The sequence below is a fragment of the Chlorocebus sabaeus genome, chromosome 9, assembly GCF_047675955.1.
Source record: "Chlorocebus sabaeus isolate Y175 chromosome 9, mChlSab1.0.hap1, whole genome shotgun sequence".
NCBI lineage: Eukaryota > Metazoa > Chordata > Mammalia > Primates > Cercopithecidae > Chlorocebus > Chlorocebus sabaeus.
Window position 1 is genome coordinate 61,096,348 of NC_132912.1, and position 13,513 is coordinate 61,109,860.

A 13,513-nucleotide genomic window follows, 5' to 3' on the forward strand; every position below is an offset into this window, starting at 1 on the left:
CACACACACACACACACACACACACACGGAGCGCGCCACATAGAAAGACGACGGACACGGGAGACACTAATCGAAGAGAGAAAGAGGTAGTATAAGAAAGGAGGGAAAATAGGAAAGGAAAAGTGAGTGAAAATTAAATAATTGCGGAGGATTTGGAAAGAACGAAGCAAGAGAGCTGACGACAGAATGAGACGAGATTGATTAGGCCAGGGCTGCACCGAGCTCCCGGCAGCTCTGGGAGCTGGGTTGGCCGGGCTGGGGCGAGGTGGGGCTTGGGCGGGGCCTCGCATGGGCAGGCTCGGTCGGTGCTGCATATGCAGATGAGCCTTATTCCCCTCTCCCCCCGCCCCTGACGGTTCATATTCAACGAGACAGCCAATGCAAGGCGAGGACGGTGCCAGGCGGGGCAGGGAGTGGGCGGGGCATCGTGGACCCCACCCCTGGAGCCGCCGCTGGAGGGGTCAGCTGCCAGGCAGATAGCGGACCGCCGGGCCGGGCGGGACGCAGTGGGCGGGGAGGAGGGGGCGGGGCCAAAAGTTTCCTGCCCAACTTTCGCTGCCTCCTTCCACCGCCCGCGCGCGCCGGGGCTGCAGTCGGGGGGAGGTGGCGGTGGCTGCAGCGGCTGCGGGCAGCGCGCGGGGCGCAGGGCGCGGGGCGATCGCCGTCGGGGTTCGGGAGGCGGGCAGTGGGCACAGGCTCCCCGGTGCCCGCCCCTCCGCTGCGGAGGGGGGCCGCGAGCGGGCGGCCGGGGAGGGGCCGGCACCGCCGCAGCAAAATGAGCCTGCTGTCGGCCATCGACACGAGCGCCGCCTCGGTGTACCAGCCCGCCCAGCTGCTCAACTGGGTCTACCTGTCGCTGCAGGACACACACCAGGCTAGCGCCTTCGATGCCTTCCGGCCCGAACCGACCGCTGGCGCCGCGCCCCCGGAGCTGGCCTTCGGCAAGGGCCGCCCGGAGCAGCTGGGCTCGCCCCTGCACTCCAGCTATCTCAACAGCTTCTTCCAGCTGCAGCGCGGAGAGGTGGGTGCCCCCGCGCGCCCCCGCCCACCGCCCCACCGCCCCACTGTGGCGGGCCGTTCCCTGTCTGACCCGCTCTGCCTGGCCTGGGGCGGCCTGGCTCCGCATTGCCCGGCCCGGCTTGGCTTGGCTTCGTTCAACTCTGCCAAACTCGCTGCCCGAAGTCCCCGGGGTGCTGGGAGCGCGTCACCTCCCGGCTGAGCCCTGGCTGGAGCAACACAGGCCGGGGCGGGGCTCTCCCGCCCCCTCTCCCTGCCAGGGCAGCCCTACTCCAAAGGGGTTGGGGGAGGGAGTTGAGGAGGGGTTGTCTCCGGATTTTCTCCAGACAGCTGGGGTGCGGCCTGGGCGGGGAGCCCCTTCCAAGTGTCCTTCTCACGCCCAACCCTATCCTTGTCCTGGCCACCGCGGGCTGGGACCGAGAGTGCAGATTCTGCTCAGGGCTCCTCTGGAAGGGCCTAAAATCTTTGCTCCGACCTCTGCTGTTCCCGAACCAAAAGGCACCCTGGAGAGCAGTGACTGCCCAGAGGGCTTCTCCTGTTGTTCTCACTCGGGGACCCCAGATAAGTCCTCCAGCTGCTCGCCCTCCCCCAGCCACATAGGAAGTGGTTTCTGAGGGCTTGACCCCACAGACTGCGCTGTCCCTAGCCCTCCCAGCCTGGAAGGAAATGAAAGGGAAATCCTCTTGAGCTCTTGGGAGGGGGGCTAGAAAGGGAGAGAGGTTCCAGCTGCCCAGCGCCTTCTGCAGAAACCTGGGCCGGCTGTGTTGCAAAGTCTGCCTGTTTGGTAGATTCAGTTACAAAGTTGACTGGGCAGCGCCTCTTTGCCAGCAAGATAAATACACAGATCGCCACCACCTCCCAGCCCTTTTTGAAGAGTCTCCAGGGCCTGCCCAGATACCACTCCTTTCCCTGGGCTGGACTCCTCCTCTCCCTCCATTTACTTCTGCCTCATTTGGGAATTTCAGACACCCATCTGTGGCCTTCACTTCCTCCCCTTGTGGGGGCTTTCTCTGCAAAGATGCAAGAGGTGTGTTGGGGGGAGGACACACATGGGGGTCACTTTCCTTCCAGACCTGGGCACATCGGTGAATTTTAGGAGACTCAGAGTCCTGAATGGGTTGGGGAGGAAAGCCTATGTATGCAAGGGTGTGCTGGGGATAAGAGAGGGATGCAGAGGGTTGCCCTTGAGTTCGACTCTGCCATTATTTACTAGGGGAGACATGGACATATAAACTGCTGGCCTAAGGCCAATACTACCCAGGCTGACGTGTTGACCTGTGTGGGTAGAACAGGTGTGGGAGGGGGCTGGGTGCAGAGGAGGAAGATGAGTCTGGAAGTGCACCCTTTGGTGCCAGGCAAAAGCATTTGTATGCCAAAGCTCTTTGTAAACTGTAAGGCATTCCCTCTGAGTGAGGAATGGTTCCTGGCTGGAGATCTTTCTTTCTTGTAAGAGACTTTTCTGCCTCTTCGGGGAACTGCCTTCAGGTGACCAGTGACTTTGGAGGACCGTTTGTGGGGTGTTTCTTTGGTCCATGGTGTTTTTAGTAGTTTGTTCTCTTACCAAACATTTGTTGAGCTCTGGGCAGGCCCTGGGGATTCACAACCACAGGCTAGTGGGGGCCACGGATGAGTAAACAGACATAGGGTATGAATGGTGGGTGATTTGATGGGGGCGCTTGTGGGAGCCCCAAGGGAGTTTCTCACCCTGGGAGAAGGCTGAACTTGACCCACAGATCAAGTATGGACCCCTAGTCAACCTCTTCTAGCCTCCCTCTGCTCTCACTACCATGGTGGCATTGTTCCCCACCAGTGGGTCTCCCCTGAAAGGACCTGGGAGTTTGGGGCCATCAAGAGTACCCTATGAGATAGGATGTTGTGCTGCTTTTTGAAAATTTCTGGCATCCGGGATCCCAACTGGAGCTCAGTGAGACCTGCCCTCTGTCACTTCATTGCTGCGTACCTCAGTTTCCCCATAAAGGCACACAGTGTGAAAGGAGCAGGAAAAGGTTATACTGTATAGTGCAGTGGTGTGGAAAAGTCTTTCATGACCCGACTTCAGGGAACCCCGTCTCCCTCTGGGCCTTAGCTTACCTATCTGTTAAATTTAGTCTCTGCTACACCCCAGGATGGTATATCTATAGTATTTGAGACCTGTTCAAACAAGAGAGGACTGGGGAAGGCAAGAGGGACTTCTCCGATGCTCACAGGCCAGTGGCTTCCTCGGAGGTGATGGAGGGCTGTGCCTGCTGACTTCCGGAAGGCTCTCTTGGCTTCAGGCTCACTCATCCTCACCGCCCCCCCACCCCCACCCACTTTGCCTCCTAAACCCTCTCAAAGCCTCAGCTGTGTTCCTGGGGACAGGCCTTTCCTGCGCCCAGGGCTTAGCTGGTGACCTAATATGGCTCCAAAATAGCAACTGGCTGAGAAGGCAAGAAAAAATACCCCCCACCTCAATGCCACCAAGGGGCTAGTCGGAGAGGAAGCAAGTCGTGTGTGGGCCGGAGGGGACTCTACGGAGGGACCCAGGGGGTCCAGGAGCATCACCATTCTGTGCGAGGCCTGGCAGGCCCGGTGGTAGTGCCTGTGGATGTGACTTGCATGCTGACCACTGACCACGGCCTGTCTGCGCCAGCCCCTGTGCCAAGAGCCCACCCCCTCCTGCACCACCCCCAGGCTGCTCTCACCACAATAGCAAAACACCATGAATGCAGCTGGGATTTGGAGGGGGTGAGGACATGGGGGCACAGAAGCCCATTGTGCCCCTGGAACCTCGGCTCTGGAAGCTGAAGATAAGCCAACAGTTCTGAGTGGCACACTGGCCCTGAGAGCAGAGAGAGAGATGGCAGAGTTCACACCAGAGTTCCTGGTGCAGGAGCAAGCACCAGAAGGTGACTTGGATTCTTGTGGGGACTTCCCAGCTTGTGGTGAGGATGCCAGGCTGAAGCGGACACAAGCACCTTGCACAGTTTCTTAAAAGGCTTCTGGGTCTACAAACTAGGCCCCGTGAAACCCAGTTTCAAAAACCTGATCTATGGCAACGACAATACACTTTTAGAAAGGGATTCCTAAGGCCCTTGGCTGAGCCCCTTCTCTCTTTCCAGGTACCCAAGGAAGGCAGTTCTTAGACAGAGTGGGGGCTGGGCTGCATGGGGTCTTCCCTGCTTGTTTGGAATTTAAATTCACAGTTGTAAAGGGACTATGGGAGTCATTTCTGGAAAAGCTGAGTTACCTCCTTGTGAAGATGACCTCTTGGGCCCCTTGGAGGACTGCCCAGAGTCCCTGCCAGGTAGTCCCTGTACCCCCCAGCCTCCAGGGAGATGTGGCTGTCTCACTCCATTCAGGTAGAATTCTTAGGGCAGCTGTTCCCTTTCCCTGTTTCTCCAGGGACAGAGGTAGCTGGAAGGTGTGGCCCTACTGTCAAGAGACCCCTACTTTGTGAATGTTGGGGGAAGGACTTTGTAGTCAAATACATTTGGAAGACACAGTGTCCTTCCTTTCCCTTGGAAACACACAATGCCCACTAGCATAGTAAAGGCTCTGAGAAGTCCTGCAGTGCAAAACCTGTTAACCTTTCTTCAGTGTGACAGTTCCCACACCTATTTAAGTAGAGACCATTTTTGGCTTAGGACACCTGCTAGTGTTCTTTCAAACATCTCCAGGCCCAGGGATGCTTGTTCCTGGGAGACCTCTCCATTGTTGGATAGTTCCGATAGTTCCAACCTTTAGGAAGCTCTTCCTAGAGCATTAGCCTCTGTAGCAATGAACCTTCTCTTTGCTGCTCAGGTCTACCCATTGGTGGTTTGAGAACAGTAGCAAGGGTGTCACAAGGCTTAACAGATGGCCTTTCCCTGGGCCCAGCCCTGTAAAGACATGGCCATTAAAGCCCTTAGAGGAGTAGCTATAGTGTCCTGCTTTAAAAGGCCCCAGTCTTGACAGTTTCCCGAGGGTTTGGATGTGTCACCTGTGCCCTCAACAGATGGAGATAAGCCCACGGGCTGCCTGACCAGTGTGGATGTGTGGAACAAAGCCACATTTCTGCCCGAGGATATGAGGTGCCCATGTTTGAGAATGGGCTTAAGGATCTCCGGTGGGTTCCCAGCAGCCTTTGTGGTCTGTGTGTGTTTAGGGGACAGCCCCAGGGCCTGGGAGCAATGGCCATTCTATTCCAGTCCAGAGTTTGGGAGGATGCTCCCAGCTCTCTTGGCCACCCTTGGGAAGCTGAAGTGTGACTCAGGCAAGGAGGACCGTCATTTGAGAAGCTGTTGGCTGAGGCAACCTAACCCTCCCTCTGTCAGATTACGTTGACTGGACAGGCATGGGCTCAGAGGAAAGACCACACCTCGTGGACCTTCTGAGTCAGGTGGGAGGGAGGAAAGCAGACGGCATTAGTAATCAGTAAGTAGCAGTGGCAGGGAGCCAGATGCCATCAGTACCCAGAGGAGGGCTTGGGGAGGAGATGGCCTGTGTGGAACAGTCCCCTGCTCTTGGGTGGTGCTCTATTCATGGCCTCTCTTTCCTCATAGCTCCCATTTTTTGCAAAAGAGGACACAGAGGCCTGGCAAGTCACCTAGCCAGTCAGTGGGAGAGCTCGATCTAGAATTCTTCTGTGCTCCAGCTATGGGTTGCCTCTGCGACCCGTCCTGCAATTGGTCCCCAGGTTTGCCCTCCCCTTGATCAGTCTCCGGGTCCCAGTGAGGGCAGGCAGCAATCCATCTGGACAGGGGCATCCTATCAAGCCTCAATGCCTCCGACATTTTGTCCCTGATCCCCAAACTTTCTGGAATTGCTGAATACTGGTCATGGGTACTGGATTTCCTACCATGTCCCTGTTCCAGCCACTCCCCATCAACCCAGCATGGGGGCATGAGTCCAGGGCTGGCCTGCTTTAGGAGAAGCAGAGAAGATGGGCACTGAATACTTCCTACTGCTTCTGCACCAATATCCTAGCCTGTGTGCAGCATCCCCATTGTTTGGATAGGGAAACTAAGGCTCTTCTACAGAAAGACGATGCATTCAGGGAATCAGTGGCAGAACTAGGACTCCAGCCTAGGTCTCAAGTCCTCGATCTGTTGTGTGTGTGTGTGTCTGTGTGTGTGTGTCTGTGTGTGTGTGCGTGTGCGTGTGTGTGTGTGTGTGTGTGTCGTGGTGGTAGTGGTGGCATGTGATTCTTTATTCAGTCCTCCTCTGGCCATACTGGTCTACTTGGGGTTTCTGAAAACATCAAGCACTCTCCCTCCTCTAAGCTCCTGCACTTGCTATTGCTATTGCTGCTACCTAAAATGCCATTCCCTGCCCTTGTACATGGACACATTCCAACTGGCTTCTTTATGACACAAATGGATGTCCTTTCTCTGAGGGGTTTTACTTGGCTGCCACCAGGAGCAGATCTCTCTCCAGCTGCTGTGAGCCTGTGAAAAATGAGTTGTAGGTGCTCTGGTAAAGCATGTCTTTTTATTTTATTTTATTTTTATTTATTTTTATTTTTTATTGAATCTGGCTCTGTCACCTAGGCTGGAGTGCAGTGGCACAATCTGCTCACTGCAACCTCCACGTCCCCCCAGGCTCAAGAGATTCTCCTGCCTCAGCCTCCCTAGTAGCTGGGATTACAGGCGCCCACCACCACTCCTGGCTAATTTTTTGTAAAGCATGTCTGAACGATTGGTCTTGTCCTGTAATAGCAATGTGTGTGTCTGTCTCAGTAGTTAGACTGTCAGCTCCCTGAGAGTAGGAATCTTGTCTTTTCTACTTAGTAATCCTGGCATCTGGTTCTTAGTCAGTGCGCAGGACATGCTAGCTGCTCAGTTAATGTTTTCTACATGGGTGGGTGTCTTGAATTGTAACCTCCCCTCCTCCCTTCCACCTCCAGACTTGTGAGCATGTAAGTACTCTCCTGGGCTTCTTTGCCTTTTGTTTTGTCTCACAGAAAAAAACTATTTATTGATTTCTTGATTAATTGGAATGAGCTGACTTGGGAGATAGTGAAACCTTGTCCCCTACAAGTGTTTCAGCAGAGGCTTGGGTATGCTGATGGATGGTCCTTGACCTTCTTTGGTTAGGGACCTCTTTGAGAATCTGAAGACAACTGGAGTTTCTGCTGTCAGCACAATGCACAGAACAGAAGCATTCGTGCACATGCATATACACATGTTTGCATGTGATTTCAGGGGGACCGTGCATACCTTCATGCCCACAGTGGATCACGGATCAAGGACCCCTACAATGGAGACTGCAAGCCCCGTTGGTACTCCAGACCAAGTACAGTCTAGCTAAATATGCAGGTCCTTTCCAGTCCTGGGATTCTCATCTTCTTGCTCTCTGCTTTCATTCAACAAATATGCTCTAGCAGTAAGAGGCAGCCCCGTCCCCAGTGCTTACACACTAGCTGGGCAGAGGGCGTATAGCTGTGAAATGCGAGCACCTGTCAGGTGAGTGGTGACCCTGGGCTGGAGCTGTTAGAACCAAGGAGGAAAGGGATCTCCTCAGGTCTCCTCTGCTTTGTCCTGCTGCCACTGTCTGTTCCCCCTTTCCTGGGTCCTTTCCCTATTTCTCTCTGCCCACTCCCCCACCGAAAATAACCTGGACTTGTGATTTAAATAAGAATCTTTTGCTAAGCACTGACTGTGTCCAGGGAACTGTGTTTTACATTTGCTGGGTGAATGGGCCTCCAGGAGGCAGTGGTGCCCTCTGGGGTCCTGGGTGAAGGGTTGCTGTGCCTGTCGTGGCCAGTCCAGCACTGTCCTGGCCCATGGGTCAGCTTTAGACCTGGGAAACAAACAGAGTCAGGGGCTGAGCACAGCTGAAAACCCTCAGTCAAGACGTGGCCGTGTTTTCCCGTTGGCTCACTTCCCACCTTGCCCATGGGCTGTCTCCTTGTCTCCCTGAGATGGGCTGGGTCCACCTCTGTGTATATCGGACATGGATGTGTTTGACCAGCCCCAGATAGATGCCTGAGGTGGAGGAAGTACAGATCCCCTTGGGACAGGGGTGGATTCATTTGTGAGATGAATGGTCTCTTGTCCCAAACAGAGGAGTGTGGGTGCGTGTGTGTGTGCGCGTGTCTGTGGGGTGGAGTAGGGGTGGCTTTGGGATAAGAAAGCGGTTGTTCAGCTGATGAAAGGAACCCCTACAGAGCTGGGGACTCAAATCAGAGTTCCTCCTCCGGGGCCTTCTCAGGCCTGGGGAGCAGGACTCAGCACTTGCTTCTGCCTTGCCTGGCAGCCTGGCCCAGACGCTGCCTTCTCCATGGTCTCACGGTGGCCATAGCCTTCCCAGCACATGCTGCTTCCCATCCTGCCTGCTGTCCCTGCCTCTCCTGTCTGTCTCTTGTCCTGTCTCTGTGCCCTCTCTTCTCCCTCTGGGCTGCCCTCTGCAGCTTCTACCCCCCTGCCCTAACTCCTGCTACCCCTCACCCACTGTGCCTACTTACTGTCCTGCAGGGAGGGAAGAAAAGAGAAGAAGTCCTGCTGGTCAGGCTCTGGGGAGAACTGGAGTCAGCCTTGGAAATCTCTGCCTCTGTACCCTGTATTCTGCAGCAGAACCACCATCCCCAGGGCCTGCATCCCTCATGCAGCCCAGAGACACTGGTCCCTCATCTTGCAAGGGCTGAGGGGCTTAGCATATGATGTCACAGGGCCTCCGTGCCAAGGAGAGTGGTCTGCACCTGGCATTTTCCTCTGATTCCCCTTCCTATAGGGGAGGTCAAGCCTTGGAGACCATGTAGAGGCTGAAATATAACAGGGCAACACGTGCTGGCTGTGTTACCTTGGACAAATCGCTCAGCCTCTCTGTGCCTCAGTTTCTAGCTCTATAATATGGAGCCAATAATGCCCATTTGAATAGTATTCCTGCCAGGTATGAAGGGACTAAGAAAGGTAAAGGATTTAGTCAAATATATGACACACCACATGATCAGAGTAAACCACAGGCCGAGCACAGTGACTCATGCCTATAATCCCAGCATTTTGGGAGGCCGAGGCAGGCAGATCACTTGAGCCCAGGAGTTTGAGACCTGCCTGTGCAACATGGTGAAACCTCATCTCTACAAATAATAAATACAAAAAAATCAGCCAGCCATGGTGCCACGCACCTGTTGTCTTACCTACTTGAGAGGCTGAGGTGGGAGAATCACCTGAGCCCAGGAACAGTAGGCTGCAGTGAGCTGTGATTGTGCCACTGCACCCAGCCTGGGTGACAGAGTAAGAACAGTGAGACCCTGTCTCAAAAAAAAAAAAGAAAAAAGTAAACTATAATGTCTTCCCACCTATCTTTCCCCAACAGCCAAGCAAAAACCCTGGAGAAGTTCCAGCACTGGGCAGGAGTGTGATGCACGGTCCCCCAGATGTGGTGTGAGGGTCACATGCTTCCTGCTAGCTGCTGGGGTCACTGACCTAGGGAGGAAAGAGAGGTGGCCTCTTCCCTAAGGCTGGTGATTTGGGCCTAGATGGCCCAAGGGCTTCCACTTACCCCATAAGTGGGTGTGCCCTGCATTAGTGCCCAGTGCAGCCTAATCTAAGGTGGGAGTGCCCCTCCACTCGGCCCACGGAAATGAGAAGACCGCTAGGGCATCTGTCACCCTGTCTGTCAAGTGGGCAGGCCCTTCCCTGCTGGTGACCATCTGCACCCAGGGCAGGCTGTGGGGCAACGGAGGCTTGCAGAACTTTTGTCTTCAGGGATGTCCAGCCTTGTGGGAGAGGTGAGGAGGCCTCACACGTGGGGAGAGAGTAGAGACTGACTTCAGAGTTCCACCTGTCACTCAGGAGGGGCTGCGCCATGATCCCTGCCTCCCCCCCCCCCCCCCCCCCCCGCCAACCACAGTGCTGGACTGGGCTACACTGGGGTCGGAGGGATCAGCGAGGCCTCTGGTGGGGGTCGGGGCCTCTATGGCCAGGGGGAACTTCAGGAGCACCTGAATCTGTGCTTTTCATGCTTTTCCGTGGAGCCTGAGGCCTGAGTAAGGGGAAGGGATGGGGTCAAGGCCAAAACCCTGGAGTTAGAGCCCGATCTGGAGCCAGGCCCTGGAGGGGTTCTGGATGGACACGGAGAAGAGCATTCCCAGGGTGAGGCAGCAAGTGCGGGCTGGAGGGAGAAAGGCAGAGCTGTGCGGTGGGCACGCGGGGAGGAGCAGGGTTAGGGCCTATAGATGAACATTTCTAGGGCTGCCGTGCCCTCCAGCCATGGAAGGAAGGCCACAGAACAGATGGTGCATGTGTTGGCCTCTGCATGCCAGGCTCCAGGGGCGTCTCTCAGGACCCTGGTATCTGGACCCTAGGAAAGCAGGACCGCAGAGATCGGCAAGGTCGCCCTTCTTCCCCGTTCCATTTTACACTGTAGAGGTGGGAAACCCAGGAAGCCAAGCCTCAGCTCCGAGCAGGAGAGGATAGAGCTCTGTGTCCTGGCCTCTGTTCCATCCAGTCCCCACAGGCTGTGGAAACAACCAGGAGGCTGATTTGCCTTTCACCTCCCTGGCCCGAGCTCAAATGGGGCTTCGGAGAGGAAGCAGCTCACTGCCCCACCCACCCTTCACACCGGCCAGCCAAGCAGGACTTCTGGCCCTGGGGCCTGGCTGGGTGCCCTGGTCTGCGTCCCTGTGCCCCTGTGGGCCTCAGTTTCCCCATCTGTCATGTGGGAATGAGGTGGGATCAGCTGATGGTCTCTGCCCTTTCGGCTCTAAGGTAGTGTTCGTCTGGAATTAGGGCTTGGAGAAGGGCCCTAATTCCCTGCAGACAGGCTGGAGGGCACTAGAGGTGGAAAGGCCGTGAGAAGGGGAAGCTCCGGCCTCGCTTCTCTCACCGTGGAGCTGCCTGGGGCAGCAGCAAGGCTGTGGCCCTCCAGAGGGTGGGGTATCGAGCTGCCAAGGAGAGGGCACCCGCTTAAAGGCCTCTGACTGCCCGGGGATGCCTGTGGGGCCGTCCGTGGGCAGGGGACCATGGCCGCAAGATGGGGCAGAGGTTTTTCAGGGTGTAATTAGTGCACTTTCTGGCACCCACCAAACTTCCCCTTCCTCTTGACAATTTGCTGCCAAACAGCCTGATTCCTGTGGACCTTGCTTAAATCTTATCCAGGGGGGGGGGAAAAAAACCAGAAGGAAAGAAAGAAAGGAAGAAAAAGAAAAAAATAAGTGGGTTGTTATTTGTGAAATTGTGTTTCCCAGCCATGAGGGTGAGTCACACCATTTGGGGCTTCAAGTTTCTTGTTTGGATGAACTTTTCTCTGGGAGGCTGGGGCGGATTTGGAGGGGGAGGGGGCCTTCTGGTGTGGGGAAAGTCTTAGAGTCAAAATAAGGGGACACCCTGATGGTTGGGAAGTCCAGGTGCTCCAAGCTGGGTGGGACAGTGCTGGTTGTACCTTAATTGCCTGGGGGAGCTTGAAAAATACAGATTGGGCTGCAGTAGGCGGGGGTGTTGTTGCTTCATGGGGATGGAGTTTCAGTCTGGGAAGATGAAAAAGTTCTGGGGCTGGACGGTGGCGATGGCTGCCCAGCAGCGTGAATGTTCTTAATGCCACTCAACTGTACACTTAAAAATCATTAAAATGGTCAATTTTGTTGTGTATATTTTGCCGCACACCTAAAAATACAGATTTCAGGCCCTCGATTCCAGGTGGCTGCTTTGGTAGGTCTGAGGTGAGGCCCAGAAAACTATTTGTTATAAGCTTCCCAGGTCATTCAGCGCAGGTTTGGGCACACTCATGTAATCTGTAAAATGGGATAGTGACTCATAGAGTTGTGGGGAGAATCAGCTATCTCAATACGTGCAAAATTTCCAGTGCTGGGGTCACCGTAAGAGCTTAGTCTGTGTCACTATTATCCTCTGATCTGGTTTTTATCAGAACTCTCCCTGGCCCCCGGAAGGTCGACCCCCATTGGCTCCCACAGCTCCAGGGATGGGGGACCCTCTGCTTCTCAGGGTGGACTGCTCCATCTTGGGCTTATCTGAGAGCTGCAGTCCCCCTCAGGCTGAACGCAGGTCGATGTGGAATCTTCCACTCTGGATTTAGTGGTCGGGCCGGGCAGTGATAGAGAAGTTACAGTCAGTAGGACCCATTGAGATCCTTCCCAATCTCTATAGATGACTGTGTGCTGGGCTGGCCTGCGCCGGATGTGGTGTCTGTGTCTTTCCTTCCACATCCCAGGCTCTGCTCCAGATGCACACGAGAGGGAACAGAGGCCCAGAAGGAAAGGGCTGTGGTCACACAGCCATGTGCCCTGAGGCACCAAGAACATTAGTGACACCCAGATGATGAGGACCATGTCTCTAGGAGGGGAGTGGCAGATGCCTGCAGATGGAAACAGTCGGGTGGCTGGGACACATACTTGTGCAAAGTAGGATCTACTTCAACTAGGGGAGACAAGGCTGTGCCCTGTGCCCTGGGGCCAGCCCGCAGCTTGCCTCCCTCCCCTTCCTATGCTAAGGGAACACAGAAAAGACTGTCCCCAACCTGGACTCCTGTCTGCCCCATCTTTGTAAGGGAGCCTGAGGCCCTTCCTTTCAGGGGCCCTGCTTCTCCTTCAGACTGGAACTCCTGAAAATAAATCCTTGTCTCCCCATCAGACACAAGGCCACCCAAGGTCCGTAGCTTATTCCTGCAGTTCTTGGGCACCTGTGCTGGGGCCAGGAGATACCCAAGCCCCAAGCCCAGATTTGTGGTTGACCCTCCTGAGGAGGCCGCCTCTTTCAGCCTTGGCCTTGCTCCAGGAAAGGGGGACCACTGGTTGCTCCCTGCCAGCCCCACCTTCGCTAAATTCCAGTGCTCCAGGCAGCCCGGAGCCCGTGACTCCTATAAATAGAGGCTGTATATACCAGGAGGGGGCCTGGGCCACGTCTGCTGTGAAGCTAAGCAAGATGTCTGGTTCCTGTCATCTGGAGGTGAGAGAGATGGACCACTTCCCTCCTTGGGCTTCCAGAGAGGTGGCTTGGCCGAGCTGAGGGCTCCCCACACACAGACTACACAAGCCTCGGGCTGCAGGAAACCTGGCAAAGGGCTGGGCTTCAGCCTTCTCTAGTGTGAAGAGGGAGCAATGCTGCAAGCTGACGTTTCCCCTTCCTTACAAGGTGGGGAAACTGAGGCAGCAGTGACTTTCCTAAAGTCACCCCAGAGCCCCAAATCTGACAGGTTGCTTTCTACTCTATGTTCTTACCTTGTGGCAGTATGTTAATAACTAATGGTAATAATAATAGCCATCATCATCATCGCCATTTACTGAGTGGTTCTGAAGTGCCAGCCATGAGATAAACCACTTTCCATTAGTGACCTCGTTTTAGTCTCACAGAAACCCTAGGAGGAGTTGTTACTAGGCCCATTTTACAGACAGGGTCACCGAGGCCCAGAGTAGTTAACTGGCTTGTCCACGGAGACACACTAGTTAGGATCTGAACTCAGGCTTCTGGAGCCCAGAGCCCTCAAGCTGAAGACTCAGTGTGAATCCATGCGTGTGTTTGGGCTGGGGGTTATGGAACTTCTCCCAGGGCTGCGGCTGCAGTGTGTGTGCCTCTGTCCC

General features: G+C 55.3%; 1 protein-coding gene across 1 annotated transcript in view; it reads left to right on the forward strand.

The window, feature by feature from the left end:
* The first annotated feature begins 591 nt into the window (after positions 1-591).
* Positions 592-13,513, forward strand: part of ZCCHC24 (zinc finger CCHC-type containing 24) — a 63,012-nt gene continuing 50,090 nt past the window's right edge. Inside the window, exon 1 of the mRNA XM_007962818.3 lies at positions 592-1,021. Coding sequence (XP_007961009.1) covers positions 776-1,021 — 246 coding nt within the window. The 5' untranslated portion in view covers positions 592-775. The remainder of the gene's footprint in view (positions 1,022-13,513) is intronic.